Source organism: Magallana gigas, chromosome 1 (assembly GCF_963853765.1).
Source record: "Magallana gigas chromosome 1, xbMagGiga1.1, whole genome shotgun sequence".
NCBI classification, from domain to species: domain Eukaryota; kingdom Metazoa; phylum Mollusca; class Bivalvia; order Ostreida; family Ostreidae; genus Magallana; species Magallana gigas.
In genome coordinates this window covers 13,068,835-13,094,155 of record NC_088853.1, presented here as the reverse complement: position 1 = coordinate 13,094,155, position 25,321 = coordinate 13,068,835, and the positions used below count along the sequence as shown (strand labels likewise).

The window sequence follows — 25,321 nt, the reverse complement described above, 5'->3', positions numbered from 1 at the left end:
TTTGTGACCAGGTATCGATGATTTGACAAAATATTACATCTACTGTTCTATTTGGCCAGAAATGATAATAATAAATTGATTTACTGTCAGCGTCTGTAACACCAGGAACTACAAACTGTACTGAAATAAAAAAAAGTAAAAATAAAATTCAAATAATTAAAATGGCATTATCTGTTTTATTAAATATTTATAATTATGAGTCAATTATTAATTTTGAATCGTTCTACAAGTGTTTGTGTAAATAAAAATAAAAAATTGAGGAAACAATGTATGCTGATCACAAAATACACAAAGGGTAAATGTAAACAATTTAAGTTTATGTCTAAGAAAGAAATAATTGCAGTAAATTATTGTATAAGTTATCTCATTGTACATTGATGATATCTCTATGTACAATTGGTATTAGAAAACTATTTCTTTATGACGTACGCTGCAAAATTTGAAGTACACGCTATGATTTTGACACTAACTAACTTTTCAGTACCTTGAAATGTTAATACATTTTACATTAAAGATTTTCATTATTAAAAAGCTAATAAAATAGCATACTTACAGTAACCAGAAATAGTCACCCTATTCAACAGAAGTGGCACATGAAGAAGTTTGTTTTTTCAAGTCATTTTTATGTATGTTTTTTACACTTGTCTGTGTATCCTCAACTTATTTTTTTACTAGTAATATATTCGCAGGAAAACGTGTCATTGCATACAAATGTAATACTTCCGCGTAACATTGACCTGTTTTGATTCCTGATCAACAGGAGCGGAAATTCTTTAAAGTTTTACTTCTGGATATAAATGTCTACATTTCATTAACGTCAGAGTCAAATTAAAATTCATATTTGAAAATTTTTACAAGTAGACCGCAATTCTGTGTTTGGAAAAAAAAATCCCATAAACGAAAACCTGTCCTTAAGCTTGCTATGAAAACATTGTGTTTTTATTAACTTTACGAGTATAACTAGTTTACGCATATACGACTGTTTGTGTAGCGTTTACCTTATGAGGTACAAAATACCTAACACCGTATTTGATTACTTGAAAAGAGTAATCGTTTGTCAATATATCAGTACCTCATCAGATTTATTCAACAAAAGGAAATGCGTCAAAATCTAAATTTAATAACAAGGAGTTGTTTAGTAGATTATGACGAGTGTAACTAGCAGTCATATTCAACTACCGTTTATCATTCATCAGGGATATATTAACAGGATCAAGTTACTCAGATGTATAGACATAGACGTCTCCTTACACTGGAATTTGAGAATTTAATAGGAATTAAATAAAACCAAACAAACAGACTGTATTTCTTAAAAATATATAGGTGCACAAGTTTCATATTTCGTTAAAAAACTGAACCTGTATTTTAGAAAAGATGCTGTTTGACAAAGATGTTGTTCATGTTTGTATGTTCCTACCAAGATTGATTAAGAGTCATTCGATTACATGACTGTATTTTTGCATTTTAAGCATACGCTTTGTATTTCTTTTGTAAGTACCATAAGTACCGTCATTGTTCGACGGAAATAAGTTGGAAATAAATTATCCAATTTGAAAGTTATTTTCATCTGAACAAAATATTACTTCACCGTTTCTTATGCATGATATTTATGTATGACATGAAAAAGTAACATAATTTTGGAGTAATGCGATTGAAAAAATATGGCTTTTTTATATGTTTATAATCTTGTACATATTTATTTACAAATTTCTTTAATTTCTGTTTCCGATTTCTATTCATCTGCGTTTTTGTGGATTGTGGACTTCATGACCAAACCATGGAAGGACAGTATAAATGGGAAAGTTTTAACCTACCTGTGTCCTTCATTCGGGTCAACCTGACGGCGGCGACAGTAAGGACTGTTTAAATATGCAACAGAACGGAAAATGGAATGAACAATTTTGTTGACATACCGACTTCTTCGTGAAATGGTTTGACGTTTGTATAATATCTCTTTACTGTTTCATGTAAAAAAAGAAATCGGTCCACTTCACTTCTTACTTATTGAAAGTCCGAAAGAAAATCCTAAATAGTTTGCTGTGTATTGGTGGACTTTTAAATGTGAATATTCAAATCTTCTTTCAGATTTTGAAACAAACATTTTCTTATTAACGTTAGGTGTTTGTCATGTTTCCTTTGTGATCCCTATGTGATGGTCAAAGTAAAAAGGCTAAAAATTCTAGGGTTTGAGCTAAGGTTATTGCCGAAGAGTTCTGCATCGTTAATAATGATTGTTTACATTGTATGACCAATTTTCTTGAACTCTATCAGGGAATAACACCAGTTATTGTTTCTACTATGTAATACTATACAACATCTTTGCTAACCAAGGTTTTTTGGTCCACTCTACTCCCTATTAACCCTTGGCAGATTTCATTACGAAAACTCGGCGACAAGGTCCGTTTTATGATAAGCTGCAGCTGAGAGTACACTGTAGCTGATCCAATGGCTGCGTTCAAAACAGGCACTTCTAAATCAAATTTAGAAGAAACACATGTGTGATATTTAGTAAAACATTCGAAGCTTTTACAAATTGAGGCACAAAAATTCACAGGGTGAATTTCTGCCATTCAGTCAACTGAAAGGTGACTGAAAGGTTATGGAGGGTAATCGAGTTCAAAAATCCAGACATGTAAACTTGTAAATCCGAATATGCAATCGTGTTGATGTGTGAGCCTGAGCATGAATATGTGTAATTCTGATCGTGTAACCTATAAAACTCGGGCATAAACACGTGTAAGATTTGACTCAGTTCCTGCGCATGATGCACATTTTGCAACTTTATTGTTTACATTAGTTAATTAAACCTTCAACTTTGCACACTTTCAATCCGTAGTTTCTGCGTTTGTAACTTCAGGCTTGGCAATAGCACATCTGACATGATACAAATTGACAAATGTAAAGTCTACAAGTTTGTCGAATTTTGACATGACCTTATATGGCAACTGCCTTGCTGCGGGAAAAGGCATGCCGTAACCGCCGGACCGGAATGAACGAAAAATAAACATAATATTCAGCTAAACTGTTGCAATAAGCTTTTAATGAACGACACCTTTTCTATCGAAAACACCGGTATTATTTTTAGAAAAAAAAATTGAGGTATGATTGAAACTGAACCAAACAGGAAGAGGTTCATGTACAAAAAAAATCGTTGCCGATGTGACGAATGCGCTAATTTCCCTAATATAATTCTCATGATATTATAAAAGGAAATGCCTAATATCTTATATCTCTAAAAAAAAATTGACATGTAATTTAAACTGGAATATAAGTAAATGCGTACTCTTTTTTAGAAATGAGACGGATCAAGAAATTTCCTAAGGGGGTAAATATATTTTAAGCGGCATGGGGTTCGAAGACCGCCGTGAGGTCCCATGTAACTCCATTGCTTCTGAATTCTAAGAATTTTGAGAGTGAATGTTGAACCGGGTTTCTGATTATTGAAATAGTAAAAATTGCAGACGGGCGAGTGGCTGTCAAAAAGGTGCCCTTATTGTACCGATAACTCCTCGAACAGTTTTCAAGATAGGATGTTGTTCTTTTGCAGATCATTTATACATATATATCAGAAGTATGCAAATTGCTAGGATTTTGATTTCTGATAATTTATAAAAATATCAGCTGTTGAACTTAGTCATTTTTGGGCAAAAACATTGCATATAGAGTACCCCATTTTTACTCTTGTTATTTTTCTGAATTAGTTAGAATAAACGACCTGCAAGGATTTGGTCATTTTTCGCGGAAAAATTTGTTACTTTACATGTATTTATATACTTTTTGTTGTTGTGTAAGTGAAATATAAATAATAACACAATCTTCAATAATAATAAAAAAAAACTAGCGCATATTTTTTGTGCGCCGTAAATTGAAGTTTTACTATGGGAGGCACTGTAGCTCAAAGATCGTCCATCTGTATTTTTAGACAGGGAGCTACAGACCTGTAGCTAGTTCACAAGTGGCTGCAAAGCTGTATTATACTAGCTCTCCAGAAAATTTTTATCAGCCAACTTCACAAAGTGAGTCTGTATTATACCGACATTCAGGACGTCATACTCAATCCCGTAATAATTGCTTAAAATAATTTTTAAAAAATGTAAATTTTTGCCTGCATGATAGGCTTTTTCCCTTTATATTGCCGACAATGCAAAGAAACATTTCTTAAAATAACCTTATCTTTGGATTTTTTATTCATTTTTTTAAAGAGGGTGTCGCTTCTTATGACTCATATTACCGGGTAATCACAATCTCAAAACCAATGTCTTTAAATAGTTTGATTTTCTTATCGATAACTTTGCAACTCAGCTGACGGACCCCGTGTAATTTTTCGCGTGGGGGGGGGGGGGGGGGGTGGGGGGGTCTTGTCACAACTTTGTGGTAGCGATAAGGATGCATTTGGAGATATTTTCTTAATTCAGCCGAGGCCTATACTTTAACAATTTGTTGCATGTACTCTAATAACAGTGGCGTCGGAAGCAAATTGAAAGGGGGGGGGGCTGAACTAATCATAAAAAATATTGACAAGAATTCCCATAATCATGAAAATTCTAATCCTTGCGGGAGGGTATACCAATAACTCCAATCTTACCTGCCCAATCCCCCCCTCCCCAAATCATGAAATTACTAATCCGTGTTGGTGGTGGTGGTGGGGGGGGGGGTGCTAATATACCTACTATGACTCTAATTTTCAATATCACTATTAATATTTCATTCTCTTTAAGTTCTTTTAAGGAACAATTTTGTTTGCTGCGACGAAAAAGTAGGGGGGTTGAATCCTCCCTGTTGCTATATTCCTAATGGTTAGGTCTAACTTGGCAAAAAAGTCGGGAGGGGGGGGGGGGGCTAAGCCCCCCTTCCCCCTAGCCCCCCCCCCCTCCCGGTTCAGACGCTTATGAATAAAAATGCGTATATATCTGTATACACGTGTATTCAAACAAAGTCATTAAATGTAATTTTTTCAGTTCTAAGAGGATATCTGAAGCCGATCGAATTCTTTACTCGCATCTTTTATACATTCTCTTGTTAAAATGTACACCAATTTCATAATTTAATTTTCCGAAAAAACAATACTCTATGAAATGTTGTTATCCAGAGAGATAATAAGATTATAGGCTTACCTAATATATTTTTTTTTTATTCCGTCCCTATTCCGGCGATTACGGCATGCCTTTACCTGCAGCTAGCCTTTTTCTATCAGTGACGTCACTGTTTCCATATAAGGTCATGTTAAAATTCGACAAACTTGTAGACTTTACATTTGTCAATTTGTATCATGTCAGATGTGCTATTGCCAAGCCTGAAGTTACAAACGCAGAAACTACGGATTGAAAGTGTGCAAAGTTGAAGGTTTAATTAACTAATGTAAACAATAAAGTTGCAAAATGTGCATCATGCGCAGGAACTGAGTCAAATCTTACACGTGTTTATGCCCGAGTTTTATAGGTTACACGATCAGAATGACACATATTCATGCTCAGGCTCACACATCAACACGATTGCATATTCGGATTTACAAGTTTACATGTCTGGATTTTTGAACACGATTACCCTCCATAAAAGGTAACTGAAAAGTGGTTGAATTCAGTTATCATTCAGTTGACTGAATGGCAGAGCTTCATCAGCTTTTTCACAACTTTGAATCTACACTATCTTCGAATACTTTTAAATATGTTCAGCTTTCTTGGCTAATTATTTTCTGAGAAGACGATTTTCAAAGATCCTGTTTGTATATTCCTATGTAAAAGTTCAACCCCCCTTGTGGACCCACACTATCCTCGGGGATAATGATTTTCACAACCAACTTTGAATGTATACTGCCTGGGGATTCTTTCACGCAGGTTTCAGCTTTCCTAGCCAAATAGTTGTCAAAATTTCAATAATTTCTAATTATTTCCTTTAGAATAGGGCGTTGTCCTTAATTTTCACAGCTTTGAATTCCCTTTGCCTTAGGATGTTTTGTGCCAAGTTTGGTTGAAATTGTCAAAGTAGTTCTGGAGAAGATGTTGAAAATGTGAAAGTTTACAGACAGACGGAGAGACGGACGGACGACAGACAAAATGTGATCAGAAAGGCTTACTTGAGCTTTCAGCTCAGGTGAGATAAAATCAAAAAAATTCAGAACTTGTAATATGTATAAGTTAAATTTGCTTCATTTCAATAAGAAAGATTCACTGGTTAATTATTCACCCACTTATTTATTTAACGTATTTACAGAAATAGTTGAATAACTCTAGCAGGTTGCAAAAGTGAACGGGCAATTAGGCGTCTTATTGTAAATTGTAAAATTAATCAATGTTTTGAAATCAGACCAAATAGTATTTACTTTTAAATAGATGTATATGCAATAGAATTCAGTAGTATATCACAAACACCTCGGTAAATTATCACGTGAAAATTATAAATAGCCCTCTTTTATTTCATAGTATAAAAAAGCACTTTCACAATATTTCAACGAAACAGGAAAATCATAATAGGTAAAGACAAAACATCTAAGTGTTATAAATTATACTGCTAAAATCCTACATTCTCCTCAATTTCATTGTTAATCATCTGGTTCTCAAAAACCTTCCAAACCTTTGTACAGCTCGCACAGAAAACGGTTTATTGCATCAAACAAACACAGAACATAAGATTCTAGCAACACTTTTCAAGTTTAGCATTGATCAAAATGTTGATACATTTACGTGTTAAATGTGAAGTTCAAGATACACGGGAAAGTAATGTGAACTTGTTTCCCTTTTTTTAATGTCAAATGTTCTTAATGAATCTAAAATTATCTAAGATTTTTATACATTCGTAAGGTTATTATTTGCCAAAAACTGTTTTTTCAAAAAAAAAGTTTCAATTCATAACACTTTTGATATCACTTGCTGTTTACCCGATTTCGTTTAAAACACTTGTCTCTGTATATTCACCCCTTCGAACACTTTTTGTTCCAGATTTTGATACTGATATACACTAATAACTTCCTGACAAATATTTGTATATGTTGCAATATTATTTCATTTGGTGAGGATTACATCATACACGCCGCTCTCTGAAATAAAGAGGTATATTCAGTGAAGGGTAATATAGAACACGATATTTTAAAACATGTAAAGGTCTTGACTATATATATCATTTGTCTTATCACTATTGCTTGAAAGTTTTTCCAGAAACTTAATCAGATAAAAAAATATTTCATTCATACATTTAATACTTTAACATTTATGCCCGTTATAGATTCATTTCTTTGTATTCCTGAATAAATATTCCTTTCTACCGAGTAAATCATCAATAGGAAAAAGATGATACCTTCATTTAACTTTAAGTTCAAGTCTTTCAAAATGGATTTTACCTGACTTAGCGTTAGGTAAATCGTACATGTCGACCTCGTTAATTTGGCCCTGTGTTTCTTTTTTCTTGCTAGCATTCCTAAAATTAAATTAAACAAATATACCATAAAACTTGCATATAACACGTATGAACAAAAACACCATTAAATCAGTCATAGTTTGCAAATATCAGAATTTAAACTCATATTTTTTTTAAGCAAACATGCAAGTGAATGTTGTATCTTTTAAAGGGAAGTGCTGATTTGTAAAATGCATTTAGGTTTTAGCTGCTGTTCAGTGATGCATTGTAATTGTAACTTATGAAAGTAAAATGCTATTTTTCTTCTATAAAAACATGTCGTTTTTTATGATTTTATATTTATATTTTTGAGTCTTTGAGGAAATGAGACATTGAAATTATCCATGAAAACATTTTGCAAAATCCCACTTTTGATTAGTTATCCATTTAGATATAATAAATAACAATAAGTGTCTTCTCCAGAATTACTTGGACATGGAATCAATAATTAGTATGCACCTTAAGATCAGAAGAACTGCTATGGCAGTTGCAAGGATGACAATTACGGCTACAAAAACAGCGATTACTGCAACATACGGTGTGTTTGATTCCTGTGACGATCCTAGAAAACATAGGAATTGATTTAGATAGATAGATAGATAGATAGATAGATAGATAGATAGATAGATAGATAGATAGATAGATAGATAGATAGATATATAGATAGATATTAAATACTTTTTTAACTAGATTAATTTTCTTTTTCTTATATTCGAATTGCAAAATCAATACGATATCGGTAATAATCTTTCATTACCCTGCCTCATATTTTAACATAAGAACATAAAAGAATTAGCTTTGATATATTAGAAATCGTTTTGTCAAACTTCGGTTGATTAAATTTGATCATTTTAAGAAAAGGCAAACTGGTTTGATGATATTTCATCCGGATTTTATTTATAAAACTTTAATTACGGAATGCATCTAGTTCTTCTGTTAATGTAATTTAATATGAATTTTTAAACAAAATATTTCCTTTTCAATGAAACTTCATTTGATATAAATGTGAATTTATATTCATACTATTTAACAATGATGGGTTTGAACACCAATAACATTCGAAATCAAAGTACTGAAAGTACTGATAGGCGGAAGCATGATTGCAGGTTGTCAATGTCATAGTGTTATTATAACTTTTTTCTTTTTAAGAATTAGTTTGAGAACATAAAACACTTTTCTAATATGTCAATTAAGGTATATACATGTAGTAAATGTGGAAATACTCTGTTACTGCACCAGATTAGTCTGGATCATGCCTTAAATAAAGATTCGATGAGAAGAGCAATTTAAACATCAAAACATTTATTTGGTGAAGTACATTTGTATAACAGTTGATACTTATATGCAAGCTGAAATTACAGATATACATTTTCATTTCTTATGCCGATTTATTAAAAATGTTCACTTTGACATCAAAATGATGAAAGAATATTATAGTATTAGAATTTAGTAAACTGAACTTCTGAAACTGTAGTATTTTATTCTTAACAATAATGTTTCACAAACATACAGAAGTTATATTTGTACATCATTTGATTACAGTATTGTACAGAAGTAGTATGTGTGTCACTTTGCTTACCTGAGAAGCAATAGCCATTGAGAAATCAGCTTCATAGAATAATACACAAAATATCTGGACAATGTGTTGTAATAAAAAGGTATTTAACAAAGATTTTTAGATGTTTTCTTAATATATTCTCAAGTTTAACAGTAACAGGGTGATTTCAAAGTCATTTTATTTGTGGAGAATTGCAGACCTCTAATTGATCCACAGATTGCAGTTCATATATTTTGTTGACAAATGTTTAAAACTTAAAAAGAATGTATTTACTTACTGTACTGTATACCAAACATATTTTACAAAGATTAAACATATATGCAAATGTTGAGAATTAAAATACAATGTAAAAGCCCAGTAATTTATGGATAACTATATATTGATATTCAATAATGTACAAATTATGTGTCCTTTACAATTGCTCCATGTTGTACTGTCAAATCACAGGTCTCTAGTATTGAAGACATTTGAACTTTTAACTTTTAAGTTTTTATTTTAATACTAATGGAATCTTCAAGAGAACTTCCACCATTACAGAACATAGACTTTCAAAGAATCCCTTTATGGCTGCATGCTGTAATGGTGTTTTTGGAAAGCGTGTAATCCTGGGGTGTGCCATTTGTGGAACAACAATTTCAATTCACTAGTGTTGTCTTGCATCCATTATACCAATGAAAACTGTCTTTTTCAGCAGGATATTCTAAAATGTGTTGATGAAAAATGAATAATGGATATGTTATCAAGCAATATTTCATTACAATATACTTGACCTCCAATAAAGAAAATATGGATTTTAAAAAAAATTAATCTATAAAATATTTTGAATTTATATGTGTTTTACCTTAAATAATTTATTTTCAAAAGTAGACATGTATTTTGCAAATAAAGGATGAGATATATAAAAAGATCACACAATATGAATTATCAATAATTGTAAGGTTATTTTGGTATATTACATACATGTACAAGTAATGGAAAATAAAGTGATTGAACTGTAAATGAAAGTTTAATGTTTTTTCTCCAAAATTCTTCAGTTTTAAATTGCATTTAGTACAAGAATATTTACTATATTATTAAAGATATGACAACAAGATATCTGTGAGTCAATGCTCACTAGTGATACCCCTGCTCTGATGTGTATACAAAAAAGCATAGTTAACATTACATGTAATGGGAAATGACATCAAATATTTTGAAAAATTAATCCTACCGAATGGCATGCCTTAACAAAGACTGAGTTAAAATTTCAAGCATCTGCGATTGTTGCTGAGATATCTTTGACAAAATTTGTGATATAGACAAACAGACATACAAGGGTAAAATAATATACCCCCTCTCCTTCCGAGCATGGGTATAATTAGTTCATACTTAAACAAGAAAACCACGGGGAATATCGTATTTAAATTTAGTTGTATTTACTAACCTTGAAAATGGTGTTAAGGCCATTAAGATGAGGATTCCAGCATATTTCAGATGCCCTGCTTCCATTTAGAAGTTGCAAACGTGCAATGTTTGTCCCTCTTTAAAAGCGCTGAACTGGGAAGCCAACACCGCATTTTTATAGCATCCATCTTTTTCTTTATTTTGCTTGAATTTAGCCGTGCACCCAAATTTACCAACTCTCCCCTTCACCAGAGATGAAGAATGATGTTGGGCTCTCATTGTCTCCTCTTGTCAGTTAATGTTAATCAGTTTCTTGACATTCATCTGAAAGAACATATACATATAGAACAAATAGATATATGTAAGGTTATTATCTATAATCATTGTCAGGTATATAATTGAGTCTTTTTGGAATTGAAATTAATCATGAACATGGTGGATCAAAGATATACTGGTATATAGCCCAAGTTCTCATGAATTGGAAATTTTAAAATTTAAAAACAAAAGATACAGTCATCAAAATTATCATATAGATTATGATGTAGAGAAATTTCCATAGGAAATTTTAGTCACTCTCATTATAGAGTAATGATAAGGTAATTATGAGATACAAGTAAAAACAGTAGGTTAAAGGATAAATCATATTAATTTTTTTTTAAATGTTCAATTGAATATCTTTGCAATAGCCTATCTGAAATATTCATTATATCAACCATGAATTGTATCTTGTATGATACTTAAAAGCTATATTTGAGATATTTTTAGAGAAAATTCATTTGCATTATTCATGAGTCATTTTTAAACCAAGCTGAATATGGTATTTTTTTATAAGCAAAATGAATGAACCCTATATCATACAGCGCAGTTCGTAACATATTATAAAATCACCATATGAACATATAGATCTGCAAAGATGTCACAAAATATTAAAGGTTTAAAAAAAGGAAATGTTATCTTCCTTTATATTCGATTCCATTGTGCTAAATTTTAATCTTTAAAGATATCCTGTAGGCCTCGCCTTGTACAGTATTCATAACAAAAAACCGACGTTTCAGAATTATCGATGAATGCCTAACACAAACAATATAAATTCTTTCATAAAATTTATGTACTTATCAGAGATTTCTCTGATTCTAACCCCCGCTTTTATATTGTGACATGTCTCCTCCGCACGTCACAATATACAAGCGGGGATTAAGAACGTACCAGCTCCTCGATCAAGATTATTGTAACATGAAAATCTAAAATGATGAGGCAAACGTTTATACAATGAGAAATAACACATTAATTACCTAACTTACCTTACGTATGTCGAAGATGGACAGTCACTGGTTGTTCTCAACGTGCGTTTGTTGACAAAATTTTTTACACTGCATAACGTTATGCAGTATTGTCTGAGATTACTACGCGAAACGTTGGTATGTTTACAAATAATTTATAAGCATTGTATCATTCTAATAATCTTTTTAAATAGATTTATACACACCCTTGTTTTTTTTTTTATAAAAGGCATTCATTACCTGTTTCCCTATCAATTTTTCCTTCTGTACTCATAAACACGCAATTTCAAATTGAACTATTTTTCCCTCGGAATTTCATCTACAGGCATCAGACTCCGTGCTTATCCCTTGTTTATGTCGCATACCATCGCAAGAGTTATCGTTCGTTCCTGTACTATCAAAAACGTAAATCTGCCACTTGCTATCTTTGCTATAGGCATTTTCAATGGATAATTAAAAGCGATGAAGTAAAAATTTAGAGACATACCTCAGTTCTATTATCAGAAACGATGTTTAAACGGGGGTGGAACAGTGAGGGGGGGGGTATAGAGTTGTGTGCCCTTAGTTTAAATAACATCCGATAGTTTACCATGAAAAAGGGCAGGAATTTGACCTATGACGTAGAAGGTCATGAAAGCAATTGCAATAGGCGCTTCCGCCTAAAAAGGGCCCTACTTTCTGCACACATTCCTCCTTTGTACCCTTCGATACAGCCACCAGAACAGCTTCCGTTGGAATGCAAACACTGTTGGGCTTTAAAGCAATGTCCACACTCAAGTTGACAGTTTAAACCGTACCATCCAATATCACACGCTGTAGTTCATTTGAATGAAAAAAGAGTTTACAAAGTAGCACATTTATTGTTAATGGTGTATAAAGTTAATCTAAAACAAATCCTACATCGTTATTTTGTTGTTTAATCATGTTGAAAAGATATCCACAGGAACTTGTTGCATTTTTTTTTAAATTTTGAAATATTGTAAATCAACATTTCATAAAAAAGGTATTGCGAAAAAAAATATATGAAAACCACTAATAAGGTTTTTTTTTCTCTCATATACTATTTGAAATTACTATATAAAAAAGTTAACTATATTATCATCCCTTTCGAATCCAGTTTCATGTTATATGTTCCTACTTTTATTACAGAGATGACCCTTCCATCCAGGAGCACAGGTTCTGCATCCCCCGTCAATTTTATCACAGGTTTTATCGTCCAAACAATTTCCACTACATGTATACGTGCATTCTTCTCCAAAAGTACCATTTCTGCATGCTAATATTTATAGACAATGTAAACGTTTGCTCATTAAATTAAACAAATATATTTAGATTAATGAGTACATAACGAGTTGTATTTGGATTGTATCTAAGCGTTTGCATACGTTGATCACACTTATCTGAGTTCTGCCATCCTGACATACATCCCGCGGGACAGGTGCCATTAATGTTGTTACAAGTGATATTATCTACGCAATGTCCACATTGAAACATACACCTCTCTCCATAATACCCACGGTCACATTCTTTAAACGCCAAAGAAAAAAAAAACAAACAATATCTTAACAAACAAAAGAAAACACATAAGCAACATGCAAAATCAAAAAAAAAATATACTGTTGCATTCCAATAATATCAGTGAAAATAAAGACAACTTTCATTCATATAAAAATAAACTTACGCTTATCACATTTAGCTTTCTGGAAGCCATCCGCACATTTGCTACAATTTCCGAAGAAGGCGTCACAAACTTCGTTATTGTGACAATAGTCACTGCATCGGAACTGACAGTTCCGCCCATATTCTCCAGGGCTACATGCTAAAATTACAACAATAATAACTGATCACAATGTATTTGAATGCTGAAATGTATATTTCAAATGCATACAAACATTCATTTATATCATTTCAAGACAAAAACAGGATATTCTTTATACATGTATTAATGAAATGATCGATGTTATCGTGATTTGCAATGAAAGCAATTGCAACCAATGTTTTATCTTATGTACTTTTCAAATAATTATTCATAACGTTTTGACAGATCAAAAAGTACACTGAACAAAAGTTCAAAGTTTTCACCCAGCATTATGTACAAGCATTAATTTACTATATGAAATGGCCACATTGTTAGTTTTTTGTCTGGCTGTCGAAGGGAGTGATTTCTACTTTATTTAAAATTGTTAAGAATGATGCATTGAATTTGACCTTTGGTTGTGACCCAAGACCATGATCTTTGCGAAATATCAAAACACTTTTATGTTTGGTTCAATTTTGCTCAAAGCTTTTGGATTGTTTTTCAGTTGCCAAATGAAATGCCGTTTCACTTAATATGAAAAAGAAAAATTATATCGAAATATCGTCTGCTTCGGAAAGTTTAGTTTATTATTTAAAACAGCAATGTCTAGGACAAAATATAAAGTGAATGTAAAGTGTGTACACTCTATTTTCGAGAGAATGCAAGCGCCGATTTTTCACGTTTCGTCATCTGCATTATTTGTTATCAAAAGTGACTTATTTTTTAACCTGTTTTACATAAATCTCCTTTGAATCCCTCATTGCATCCATCCATACACATTCCGTCAACGTTGTAACATGTTTCGTCACCCAGACAGTTTCCACAAGTTTCCAGACATTTTCTTCCAAAACCGCCATTTGGACACGCTAAATTCAGTAAAACATAAAGAAAAACCAATCTTACAAAAACATTATTGGTGTTGTTTCAATTTTTAACACGAATAATTGATTTTCAACACAAAATCTGCTCCTAATTTATCTCACAAAGTCTGCAGTATTTTGATCATCTTGAAGTGCAGCTTCTTTTTTTAATCTCATTTTCCTACATTTCTTACAGAGTCATAAACATCCTGAGGATAAAGTTTACATAAATCCATACATCTATTGTGTTGTTATTCCAAAATCAATAGCATGGAGTGATAACATATCTTAAAAAGATATCGTCTTAAAAATTACGACTGATATCTTACATATTGTGCAGAGACCTCCAATGTATCCATCTTTACAACCGTGAACACATTCTCCTGTGGTTTGATAGCATGACTTTCCGTTGCAGAACTGACTACAGTTTAAGTTGCACTCATTGCCGTAAATTCCAGAAATGCATTCTATAAACAGCAAAACATTATATTACAGTGACGTATGCTACAAATATTCAACATGCTATGGCATGTGTGTATGTTATCTATTTAGGCATTAAATGCTTATTTTATCTATATAACGCGCGATAGTCTGTCTACACGGCCAGGTGTCCTATACATATAGACCGACGATATCATAAAATCAGCTTTTGATTATATTTATACTCAAATTGATGATTTTTTGTAGGAAATATTTCTGTCTTGTCGCTTTAAAGCAATTAAATACGTTCTTTATCAGTAATATGAATAAAAGAAAAAAACAGGCATAATGCATGCTATCTTCTCGTTTTTGCAGCTACGAAATATAATGTCGTTCGTTTTTATGATAAAACGGATATAATTTAGCGATTTAAATAGGTACATATTAAAAGAATCAAGCAATTTCGAACTTATAATGTATTTAAAAGTATAACATTGTGATATGGTCATGATATTTTCCCAAAATTACAACATTTTTCCCGATAAGACATTTTTACCGATATGACATTGGGCGCACGGCGGGTGTGACCGGTGAGCAGAGGATGCTTACTTTTCCATGACACCTGACACCTCTATCTTTTTAGAGGTCCGTGTTCCCTGCTTTGAATTTGTATTTCGTTTTATGCATTTTTGAGATGGTTGACAGTTTGTTATTGTCATATTTTCATCTAAAAATGGCATTCTATTAAAAAGCGTAATAACGTCTAACTGTGTTTTGATAGGTGTGGCATGTTATTTAAAATTAAACGTCACCGATTTCAAATGCAAACATAAGTGGTATTATACATCAAATGTTAATATATACCGGTAGTTTCAACATAGGTTAATGTGTACATTCATTTTCGGAAACTGTAATTGAATTGAAGACTAGCCTTCTACACTTTATCTGAAAAAAATGCCGTATGCCTAGAGCCATTAGTATTTATTTTATATTTTGAGAAAAAAAATATAAACTTTTAAGGTGAAACCTGTTTTGTTGCAACATTTAAGTTGCTCGTCTAATCTTCATTCCCTTTCATTGTTAAACAACATATGTCTGCTACTTTTAATACATCATGATGTGACTGCAAAACATATCAATTCGCATGATGTAAAGTTAAATTAAGCTTATACATAAGTTTATACGTGTATGATAAGATAATCTAAGCGTATGCATACGATTTATGATAAAATATTTAAAGCGTATACGTGAAAAAATGACAAACACAAACCGCGACCCATTTCAAAAATCCATAAAACAAAATGCAACTTCAAAGCAGAGCAACACAGACCTCCAAATTATATACATACGTTTATCGCATTTGTCTGTCTTCTGCCATCCAGGTTTACATCCACCGAAGCACTTGCCATTTACATGATCACAAGTCACAGAATTAAGACATTGCCCACATTGGTATGTGCAATTCTCTCCATAGGTTCCATTATTGCATTCTATGATTAGTGAGAACAGCATTTATTTTAGAAAAATGTAAATTGCTTGTGTTTTGGTTATAATATTTTCTCATGATTTCATTCTTTGTCTGTGTAACTATAAGATGACAAATTTAATATCTTACTTTCGTCGCATCGTGCATTTTGATAACCGTCAGCACATCTGCTACAATTTCCAAAGAAGGGATCACAAGTTTCATTGTTATAACACTGATAGCTGCATACGTTCTGACAGTTTCGTCCGTATTCATAAGAACTACATTCTAAAAAATCCAACTATAAAGATAAGCATGATTTTTTCTCAGACATCTAAGACAATTAATGAACAGATTATTTTGTAATTATAAAGTATACTCCTATTTAATTTATATTCATTATTGCAAATGTATCTAATCTTGCAGCTTTTTTGTTACATACAAACTCTTAATGGCTACAAAGTATGAAAGTGAATAATTGGTCCATAGATTGATAAAGTTAGGTTAACGCGGAAATTACAAACATGTAAACAGTATGACTATTATTATACTTTACAATATAAAATCAAACAAACGTTTTTGTTCCTTTGTGTGATTTTCTAAATGCACTAAAACGAATACCTATTTCTAAAGCACAAAAAATAAGCACAAAGGCATCTGTTGAAAGAAAGAGTATTCTTTTATTTGAGTTTGACACAAAGTTATATGAAAACGCTGTTTCAACTAAATCGTACCTGTTGTGCAAAAATCACCTTTAAATCCCTCTTTGCATTCATATGTACAGGTACCGTTGATATTGTCACATGTGTCATTATTCAAACAGTTTCCACATGTCTTGGTGCAATTTTCTCCGTAATAGCCATGCATGCAAGCTAAAGGCAGAAACTTGTTTATGTAATGATAAAAACAGAAAAAAACTTTAATAGCTGATATGAAAAAAATACGGATAAAAAGAGATTTACCAAAGAAAAAAAACTTACGTATATTTTTTTTTTATTTTTAATTTTGTAAGCTTTTAGCGTTTAATATTTTATTAATTGATGTGTTTTGAAACCAAATACACATGCGTTCGATAAAAATTTTACATCACCATAGTCTCCATTGTGACAATTTTCTAAAACAACTTTTAATTCTTAAGCAAACGGTTATGATGCATATAGGCCTAATGTTCTTTGAACTACAAATCTTTTGTGATTTGTTTTGTGATAACACAATACCTTAACACAGAAATACAAAGAAAGGTTGAGATATATCTTACGCATAACGCAATCTGGCTTTTGATATCCAGGTGGACAACCATACAGACATTCCCCAGAGTAACGGTCACAAGCTTTCTCTTGACAATTCAAACTGCAACTTGAGCTGCAATTAGATCCGTAAGATCCAGGTCTACATTCTAGAAAAGAAAAAAAAAAACAGTCTTTAAACTAGAAAAAAATCCACCCACCTCAAAACCACTGAAAGCAAACAAGCTAACTAACCCTCTGTCCCAGTTTCCATGGTTTAATATTTTTACATATTTTCTATGTAAATGAATATAGAGAATGTGTGTATAAGGTTATACATGTATAATTTGGGATAACAATTTGTTTGAAGAAAAATATGAGTTTCCTATTGTTGTTGCAGTTGTTGTTGTTATGATGTTACTGAAGTTACAGTATATTTGATGGAACAACCCCCCTTCCCTCCCCTTAATAAAAAGGTTACAAAAATTTTGGACAAACAAAAGAACATTAATATATATTGCAAAAAAAATGTTTTTCAAAGACAAAACATTTGTAGAGTTTATTTACGTTCTTTAATGAAAATACAATGAAACTTGAATGAAAATTGAAATTTTACATTGACAGGACATCATTTCTCGAAATTTGTATCAAAATCTCATTTTATTTAACAGATTGGTATATATTTATACACATTAGGAAAGTTTGGAGGTTTAAATAACAAATGGATAACACAAAGTGAACCAGTGTACACATCCTGTATATGTTAAAAGTAAATATTTAGGCGGTCTGTTAGCGCTCAACTGTCAACATAAACTCAGAAAAAATGCAAATGCCTTACGAATCTAAGCGATTTAATTGCAATGCATTTATCGTTTTTTCATTATCTTACAAAAACAAATGTAATCATACATAACTAATCAGTGCAGTGTATGATGCAGCAGAATAACTTAATTTTATTGAAGGATGCAATCGCGCCACAAAGATATAGGAAGTACAAGTCGGTTAAGAGACCATATGCGCGTTTTTACGAGCCTTTTGGTTTTCATAATTCTATCTAAAAGCTCCCAAATATTTACTCTATGTTTTTTGATTAAAAAACCTTCACTATTTACTTTAATCAGTGGTGTAATAGGTTAACCAATTTTCTTTGAAAAGGTCAATTTGTAAGCTTTGCGAATATTTTCAACTCATTTGAGAGAGAGAGAGAGAGAGAGATTTGAAGGTTTCTAAAGAGCAAATAATGTAATGTATCTATCAAGGTGAGAAAGAATGAAACGTTCACCTCTTTAACTATTTAGACTTGTTAAAAGATTTTCGTACTCTTATTTTGACTGTAATATTCATTTTGTTGATTGACTACTAAGCCAAGATTTATTTTAAATCAAACAACAGTTCGTCGGTCACTTAGAAAGGAAACGACAGCGATTAACGTTAATTATTTTTTTCAAACAGTAAAGTTCACATTAATTCTCAAAGATAAAAACTAACGTTCTAGAAGTAATCATTCAGGAGTGATAAATCTTAAGATAAGACTTAACACAATTAACACTGACGAATACACAATACTATTTTGCTAAATTTGTTTACTTACCCCTACACAAAGGCGGTTTAAATCCTGGAAGCGCACACCCATTAACATCACATTCTCCAGTGTCAATGTCACAGGTTTCATTATTCTTACAATGACGACATGTTTTAGAACAGTTGACATCATATGTTCCTGTTTCACATCCTAGATAACATGTTAGTAATCTGTTACTCTGATTCAAGAACACTTCATCAAAAAAACATGCAGTATTTTGTGTATAATATCCTGTGGAATCATTAGATTTCGTTGAGGCTCAATTTTCGTGGAATTCGTGGGTACCTCTCATCCAGGAATTAACATCCTCCATGAATTAATAAATTAGAGTAACGAAGTCATATATCATTCGTAGGTTTAAGAGAATACACGAAATTAGGTCCCCACGAACCTGTAAAATTAAAGCAATCCATGAAAATTGGCCCCCACGAAATTTAATGATTCCACAGTAATTGGTACCTATAATGTGACACAATTTTTCAGCTTACCATATATCTGCACTTCACATATTTCCAAAACTGGAACTTTGTCATACCAGCTTCTTACATGAGGCTGATAGAACCATACATATCTTGCTGTTTTGTTACAGTCCTCCCGGATGATAGTTGGTAATGTGTAATAACTATCATCAGTGAAGCAAGCATCTGTTAAACTAAGTGATACGTTTGTTGTGTTGGATACACGGATGCTGTAACCCCGCAGACGTTCTGTGCTAAGTGTTGTACTGCCTCCTTATGTACAGAAAAGATATGCATGTAATATATTCTTGAAAGCAAAAAGCTTTTTCATGCACATACGTAGACGATCATTTTTCTTCACAACCTGTCATTTATTCAAAACGTTGCTCGCCTACACAATGATAATATATATGCGATCATAAAAAATTAATAAACATTTATTATTTGTCGATCAAGGTTGTGAATCTTTCGTCCCTATAATTCTTTTTAAGGTAAATATATATAGCACAAAAAGTATAATTGTCATGTGAAACTATGACACGATAATTTACGTGAGTTACTTGTGACGCAGAAAGAAAATAAATTGATACGTTTATACATTCACTTGTTAGTAATAAAAAGCTTAGTTTTCATTTTTTTTTTTAAATCATTAAATAACAATTATGCCTTCGCCATTAATTTAGCTGCGTAATAAATATAGTAAACTGTTTTGCTTTGATATTTTAATGCATCTATATATGCATTGAACTTATTCATACTTCGCTACTCCTACAAATGATTAAAAAACACACTTCTTTTCTTGTCGTTTAAAAACCAAATATCATGACAATTTTTCTAAGTCTTTATTTGCATTGAATGGATTTGAGGTAAGTCACTTCTTTATTAGTTTGCATTTTTTTCATAAACGTGCAAAAGTTTCTGATGTCATCCTAACGTAGCGTGAAAACAAAAGTATAAAGTTTTACCATTTTTTACTTTGAAACTGTTTTGTAAAAATACCTAACCCCAATATAGATTTTTTTTTAAAATAAAAAATCTCAATTTTAACGTTTCATTTATGGTGTTGAGTAAACATATATTTACTTAATATAAACTTAGGAACATGCTGTTGAAATGCATTTGCCGACTGAAATATGTATGTTAATATATATTTTATATATTATGAATATTGCGTTGTCTAAAACGATCACAATTTAAATGATTGGTACTATAACCTCAATAAACGATTCTAGAAAAAAAAATTAAAAATAAAACGTTGAGAGCAATGAATGTAGAAACATTGTAATAAAAACACAGACTATGTTTTCGCACAAACTGTAAATCCGCAAACTACCTTTAAAATGATTATGATTTTATCTACAAAATCCTTTTTAAATGTATTAAAATTAATTGTAACAGTCTTTTTATAATTAAAAAAACAAACAAACAACCATTGTTAATCCTGTAAATGTATGTTTTGCATATCAAATTAAAGATTTGAAAAGTGAACAAAAACTGTCCAATACTTGTAAAAACCCTAAGCCTTTACTATTGCTTGTATTGTAACAACTGGCATTCCCTATTTAAGTTGTTTAAGACAGGCTTAATCATTTCCCATTATCCAAATATGATTTTTATATTTAAAATTTCTCATTTCACAAACTGTTTCATTTTACAAAAGAGACTCCCCAGTTCAAAATTGTATGGAATTAAAAATTGCAATTCAAATGAAGAAAAATTGTCAAGCATGCACTTGATCATTGTGTATTGGACGAGCGTACAAAAAAAATAATTCTAGAACGTGTTTTCAGTTTGTTTTATACAGATTTATTTTTTCAGTGAAAAAATGGTTTATGTTTTAAAATATATATACTTACTGTCATTTCTGTACCAGAATTTCACAGACTTGATACTTTTTACGGATTGTAGATCAATTTGTAGCCACGCCTCTGTGATACCAGACGATACAGCTGTATGTAAACAGGCTCTGATGTTTTGACTGAAGTTTCCATCCACGGTCCTGTTTGACCAGTAAGGGTATACGCCACCAGAAGTATGAACAGGACTACTGTCAGTCTGTGTAACACCAGGAACGACAAACTGCACTGTAATAATAAACGTATCTTCTCTTGGATGCAAAAATGGTATGAACCATTGGAATGAATTTGGAATGAATGTGTATTGCTCTACTGGTGTCTCTATTAATGAACATTAGAATATATCGCAACAATTCATGCTGATCACAATTAATTAGGCAAGCAATAATTGTCAACAATGTTCTTATTTTAGAAAGAACATCTTGTTACAAATGAATACACAAACTACTTGTTTTACATTCTGAATGACATATTTTCATACTCAATGTTGGGCCTGAATTAGTCGTTTAAATGTCTAAGGACTTTTCCGGATTACGACAAAGAGCACACAGCAGGTGTGACCGGTCAGCAGAGAATGCTTATCCGCCTAGTCACCTGATCCTATCTCTATCTTTTTAGAGGTTTGCAGCACTGTAATGGTTTACTTTGTGGTCGCGCCAACCAGAAAGTACGGAAAATCTTAACTATGACATCATACAAAACAACAAGTCGTCAAAAATGCTAATAAATAAATAATTTCCGAGTATACTGGGTACAGAAACATTTAACTACATTAAAAATTACCTGTGCGTTCAACTTTGTAGTCAAATATGTCCAACAACGATAAATATAAACAACTGACTGATTGCTGTGCACTTGTCGATGTGATGTTATACTATACATTTTGACGCATATGTTGTGTAGAGAGAGGTGTATTAATCCTTTTTTAGCGTGGAAAATGCATTTAATAAATGAACAGAAGATAATCTTTAAAAAAAAATAATATACAATTAAATCTTATTTTTGATTTGGCCTGTGATTTTTTTTCAGAGCGTTTTTTATTCCTTTTTTAGACTTTTTACTGTACAAGAAGGAATAGTGTTATTATCATTTCATTTTTTTAATCAAATAAGGGTATGCCCTTGTAATATTGAAATTTGTTTATGACCTCCTTTCGAGGGAATTATCAACAAATGTCACTAGACTATCAATTCAGGGGACCACACTATGTGTCATACAAAGTAGCATTTGCTATACTTTTTTCATTTTATATTACATTTGCATCGTGATAAAATAACTTTTTTTATATTTTTTTTTTATATTTTATTATAATAGATGCATCGTTTTATGAACATTTAAATCCGCTGATATTTTCATAGTAAGCCTTAACAGTATTCCGAAAACATTTCTTAATGAGGTGCCCTGTAAAAGATTAAAATACCTTTAACCTTTATCTGAGGACTGTCTTACTTTTAAATATTAAGAAATTTAACACAGTGTTACATGTTTTTATCACATTGAAAGAACCAAACAAGTCGCATATTTACAGTCGCTGCATTTGACAGAAAATCACATAAATACATAAGTATCACATGACACCAAAATACATTAATGTTTTTAGATATGTAAACCAAATAAGTTCTAGAGAAACACGAAGTAGTGTTAGTGGATTGCTATATGTACCAAAATCAAGGACTGAATATTATAAGCGCTCTTTTAGAATATCAACAGCCAGTTGATGGAATTAAATGCCAGATTGTGTTCGAACATGTAATATGATGTCTTCTTTTGAAACAAAGTATTTACAGCAATATTATCTAGCGAAGTAAATGGTATTGATTGTGATATCAAATCAGTGCATATATATTTATTGATGAATGTGCATATTTATCTGCATTATTTATCTATGTGTTTTATACTTATTGTTGCACATATATTTTGTACAGGACCACAATGTAAACTAGTACTTTGACATTAATTGTGCTATCCTTTCAAAATAAAAACCGTTATTATTATTATTATTATTATTATTATTATTATTATAAATATACGAGTTCTTACACTTGTTTGTGTCTTTTTTACACAATCTATGAATTTTTTTAGTGCGCAAATGCTTTCTTCCTTACAGCAATTAAACATCCGCATTACACTGCATTCTCTAGATTAAAAGCACTTTAAGCGGGGAAATTTTATTAAGCTTTAGTGTAAGTTTAGTGGATATAAAGAGGATAATGGCATTTTGATGAAACACTAGCATTCGTTATTTAAATTCATTTGCAATTTTTTGTGTACTGATACATTAAGTGGTTTAATCCATAGCGATATATTTAATTCAACAATATAAGTTGATCGGAACATATTGAGCACTTTTCAACTATAAACAATATAATAGTAATAAAATTGTAAGAAATTATTCAAGCAGTCGTGTTTTTCATTCATTATTTCCAATTTACACATTCGATATCTCAAAATTATATCAACTACAAAACAGCTACACTTCTAAAACATATCAAAACTATTCAACTTTGTAAACTATTAGCAGTCATGAAGTTTTATTATGGGTTTATATAATACATCAATCATCATAAAGCATACGTACAGTAACTGGAGACGGCAATTATATTCAGCAGAAGAAGCACGTGAAGATATGTATTCTTATCGTCCATCTTTGTACAAGCCAATTTATAATCTCTCGTTTGCGTTTCAACGACAGTTTTAACCAAAAATGCGTCCTTGTATGATAAAAATTTCCGTTTACCATTCAATATTCTTACTATGCAAAAACCTCATGCGTGTATTGTATTCGCTGTTTTGCTTTATGTTTACATAACACACTGACTTCATTTACTTGTCTTATATTTAGCTGTGTGATACTGCATTGAAACTTATTTTTTTTATAAATTAACTTGAATTTAAAAAAGCGTTTTTCTAAATGTACCTTTTCCTATACAACTGTGCATGGTATTTAGCAATGTACTTGGTTTTGCATTTGGATGTACAGTAAACGTTTTTTGTTCACACCATGGCAGTTTAAAATTAAAACATGTCGTATTTGCAAATTTCCCTAAGTTAAAGATTGTACTAAACGTCTTAGATATTGGTGCAAATATATAATGTAGTGAGACATTATATTGGTTCCCTTTTAACACTTTTTAAGCACATAAACATGTTTTTTATAAGAGTTGACATTAGTTCATAAAATATTTGTAACTATTATTTTTGCTATAGCTCGACAGATAAAACTCAAGTATATATATCGGTGGAGAAAATAACGGCCGGCTGCTTTCTGATCGAGACATCCAGGCTGCACAGGTATTCATACAGAGTGCATAACGTCTATTTAAAGAATAAAATGCATTCTTTGGTGATTCATTCGGGATATGAAGGTAGCGACATTGCAAGAAAAATACATAACCCGCGTTAGCAATGATCGCTACATTCATAACCCGCATGAATCATCAAAGAAAGCATGTTTTTGTTTATATTAACATCTTTCTTTAACTAATTAATAAACTGATTATGAAAAGTTAGTAAAATTCACAAAATTACTGTTCATTTACAAAAGTACGTTAGCTAAAAGAAACAGCCCAATAGTCTCCTGAGAGACTTTGAGTCTGGCATCGTCATGATTATTTCGTGCAGTCCGGGATTTTACTAAGGTCGCTGTAGGTTCAGACCAATCGATAAACAGTGCGTGTCAGTTTCAGTCCTGTCACTTTCAGCCGCTGTAGATTTCGACCAATCGATAAATAGGGCGTGTAGATTTCAGTCTGTCTGTTTCTATAGAGCTATGAATTAGCTATAATTTTTCGTAAGAAATAGAAGAAATTATGCTTGGTAGATGTAAATATATCATAATGTATACTCGGCCAAACTATATAACCAACATAGTAAATAAGCTATAGAAAAAAATCACTGCATGATCTATGTATACCACAGTGCACGATTGTGTGTGTCGCGATGAGCATAACTTTAGATGTTGTAAACAGATACAATGGCAGTCGAAGATAAAAGAAAATAAATATGAATATATTTATGAATAAGGGTAGCTTAATTTTTTATGGTAA

At 31.6% G+C, this 25,321-nt stretch overlaps 1 protein-coding gene and 1 long non-coding RNA gene across 3 annotated transcripts; both read right to left on the bottom strand.

Annotated features, from left to right (window-relative positions):
• Positions 1-6,402: 6,402 nt before the first annotated feature.
• Positions 6,403-25,281, bottom strand: LOC117687689 (multiple epidermal growth factor-like domains protein 10). Its single transcript, XM_066083433.1, has 17 exons — positions 23,854-25,281; positions 21,276-21,503; positions 19,450-19,692; positions 18,971-19,111; positions 17,412-17,549; positions 16,888-17,025; positions 16,304-16,441; positions 16,038-16,178; positions 14,598-14,735; positions 14,137-14,274; positions 13,292-13,429; positions 12,996-13,136; positions 12,749-12,886; positions 12,286-12,423; positions 7,849-7,951; positions 7,334-7,410; positions 6,403-7,033 (listed from the first exon to the last, which is right to left on the bottom strand). Exons 1-17 carry the CDS (start codon positions 23,918-23,920, stop codon positions 6,999-7,001), a joined length of 2,280 nt encoding a protein of 759 aa, XP_065939505.1. The 5' UTR covers positions 23,921-25,281; the 3' UTR covers positions 6,403-6,998.
• LOC136275119 (uncharacterized) lies at positions 8,990-12,279 on the bottom strand. Of its 2 annotated transcripts, none has more exons than XR_010713625.1 (3): positions 11,851-12,279; positions 10,371-10,654; positions 8,990-9,647 (listed from the first exon to the last, which is right to left on the bottom strand). It is a non-coding gene; the product is annotated as an uncharacterized lncRNA (long non-coding RNA). The 2 variants fall into 2 exon arrangements; XR_010713628.1 differs by lacking the exon at positions 11,851-12,279 and adding an exon at positions 11,632-11,818.
• Positions 25,282-25,321: the final 40 nt, after the last annotated feature.

Bases quoted from the DNA above. Each gene is read 5' to 3' on its own strand.
- LOC117687689 (XM_066083433.1), bottom strand. From the start codon at position 23,920: ATGGACGATAAGAATACATATCTTCACGTGCTTCTTCTGCTGAATATA. The intron at 16,179-16,303 runs GTAAGATATTAA...CACTAATCATAG, and splicing joins AAATGCACGATGCGACGAAA to AATGCAATAATGGAACCTAT. The intron at 7,034-7,333 runs GTAAAATCCATT...TCTTTATTTCAG, and splicing joins TTTACCTAACGCTAAGTCAG to AGAGCGGCGTGTATGATGTA.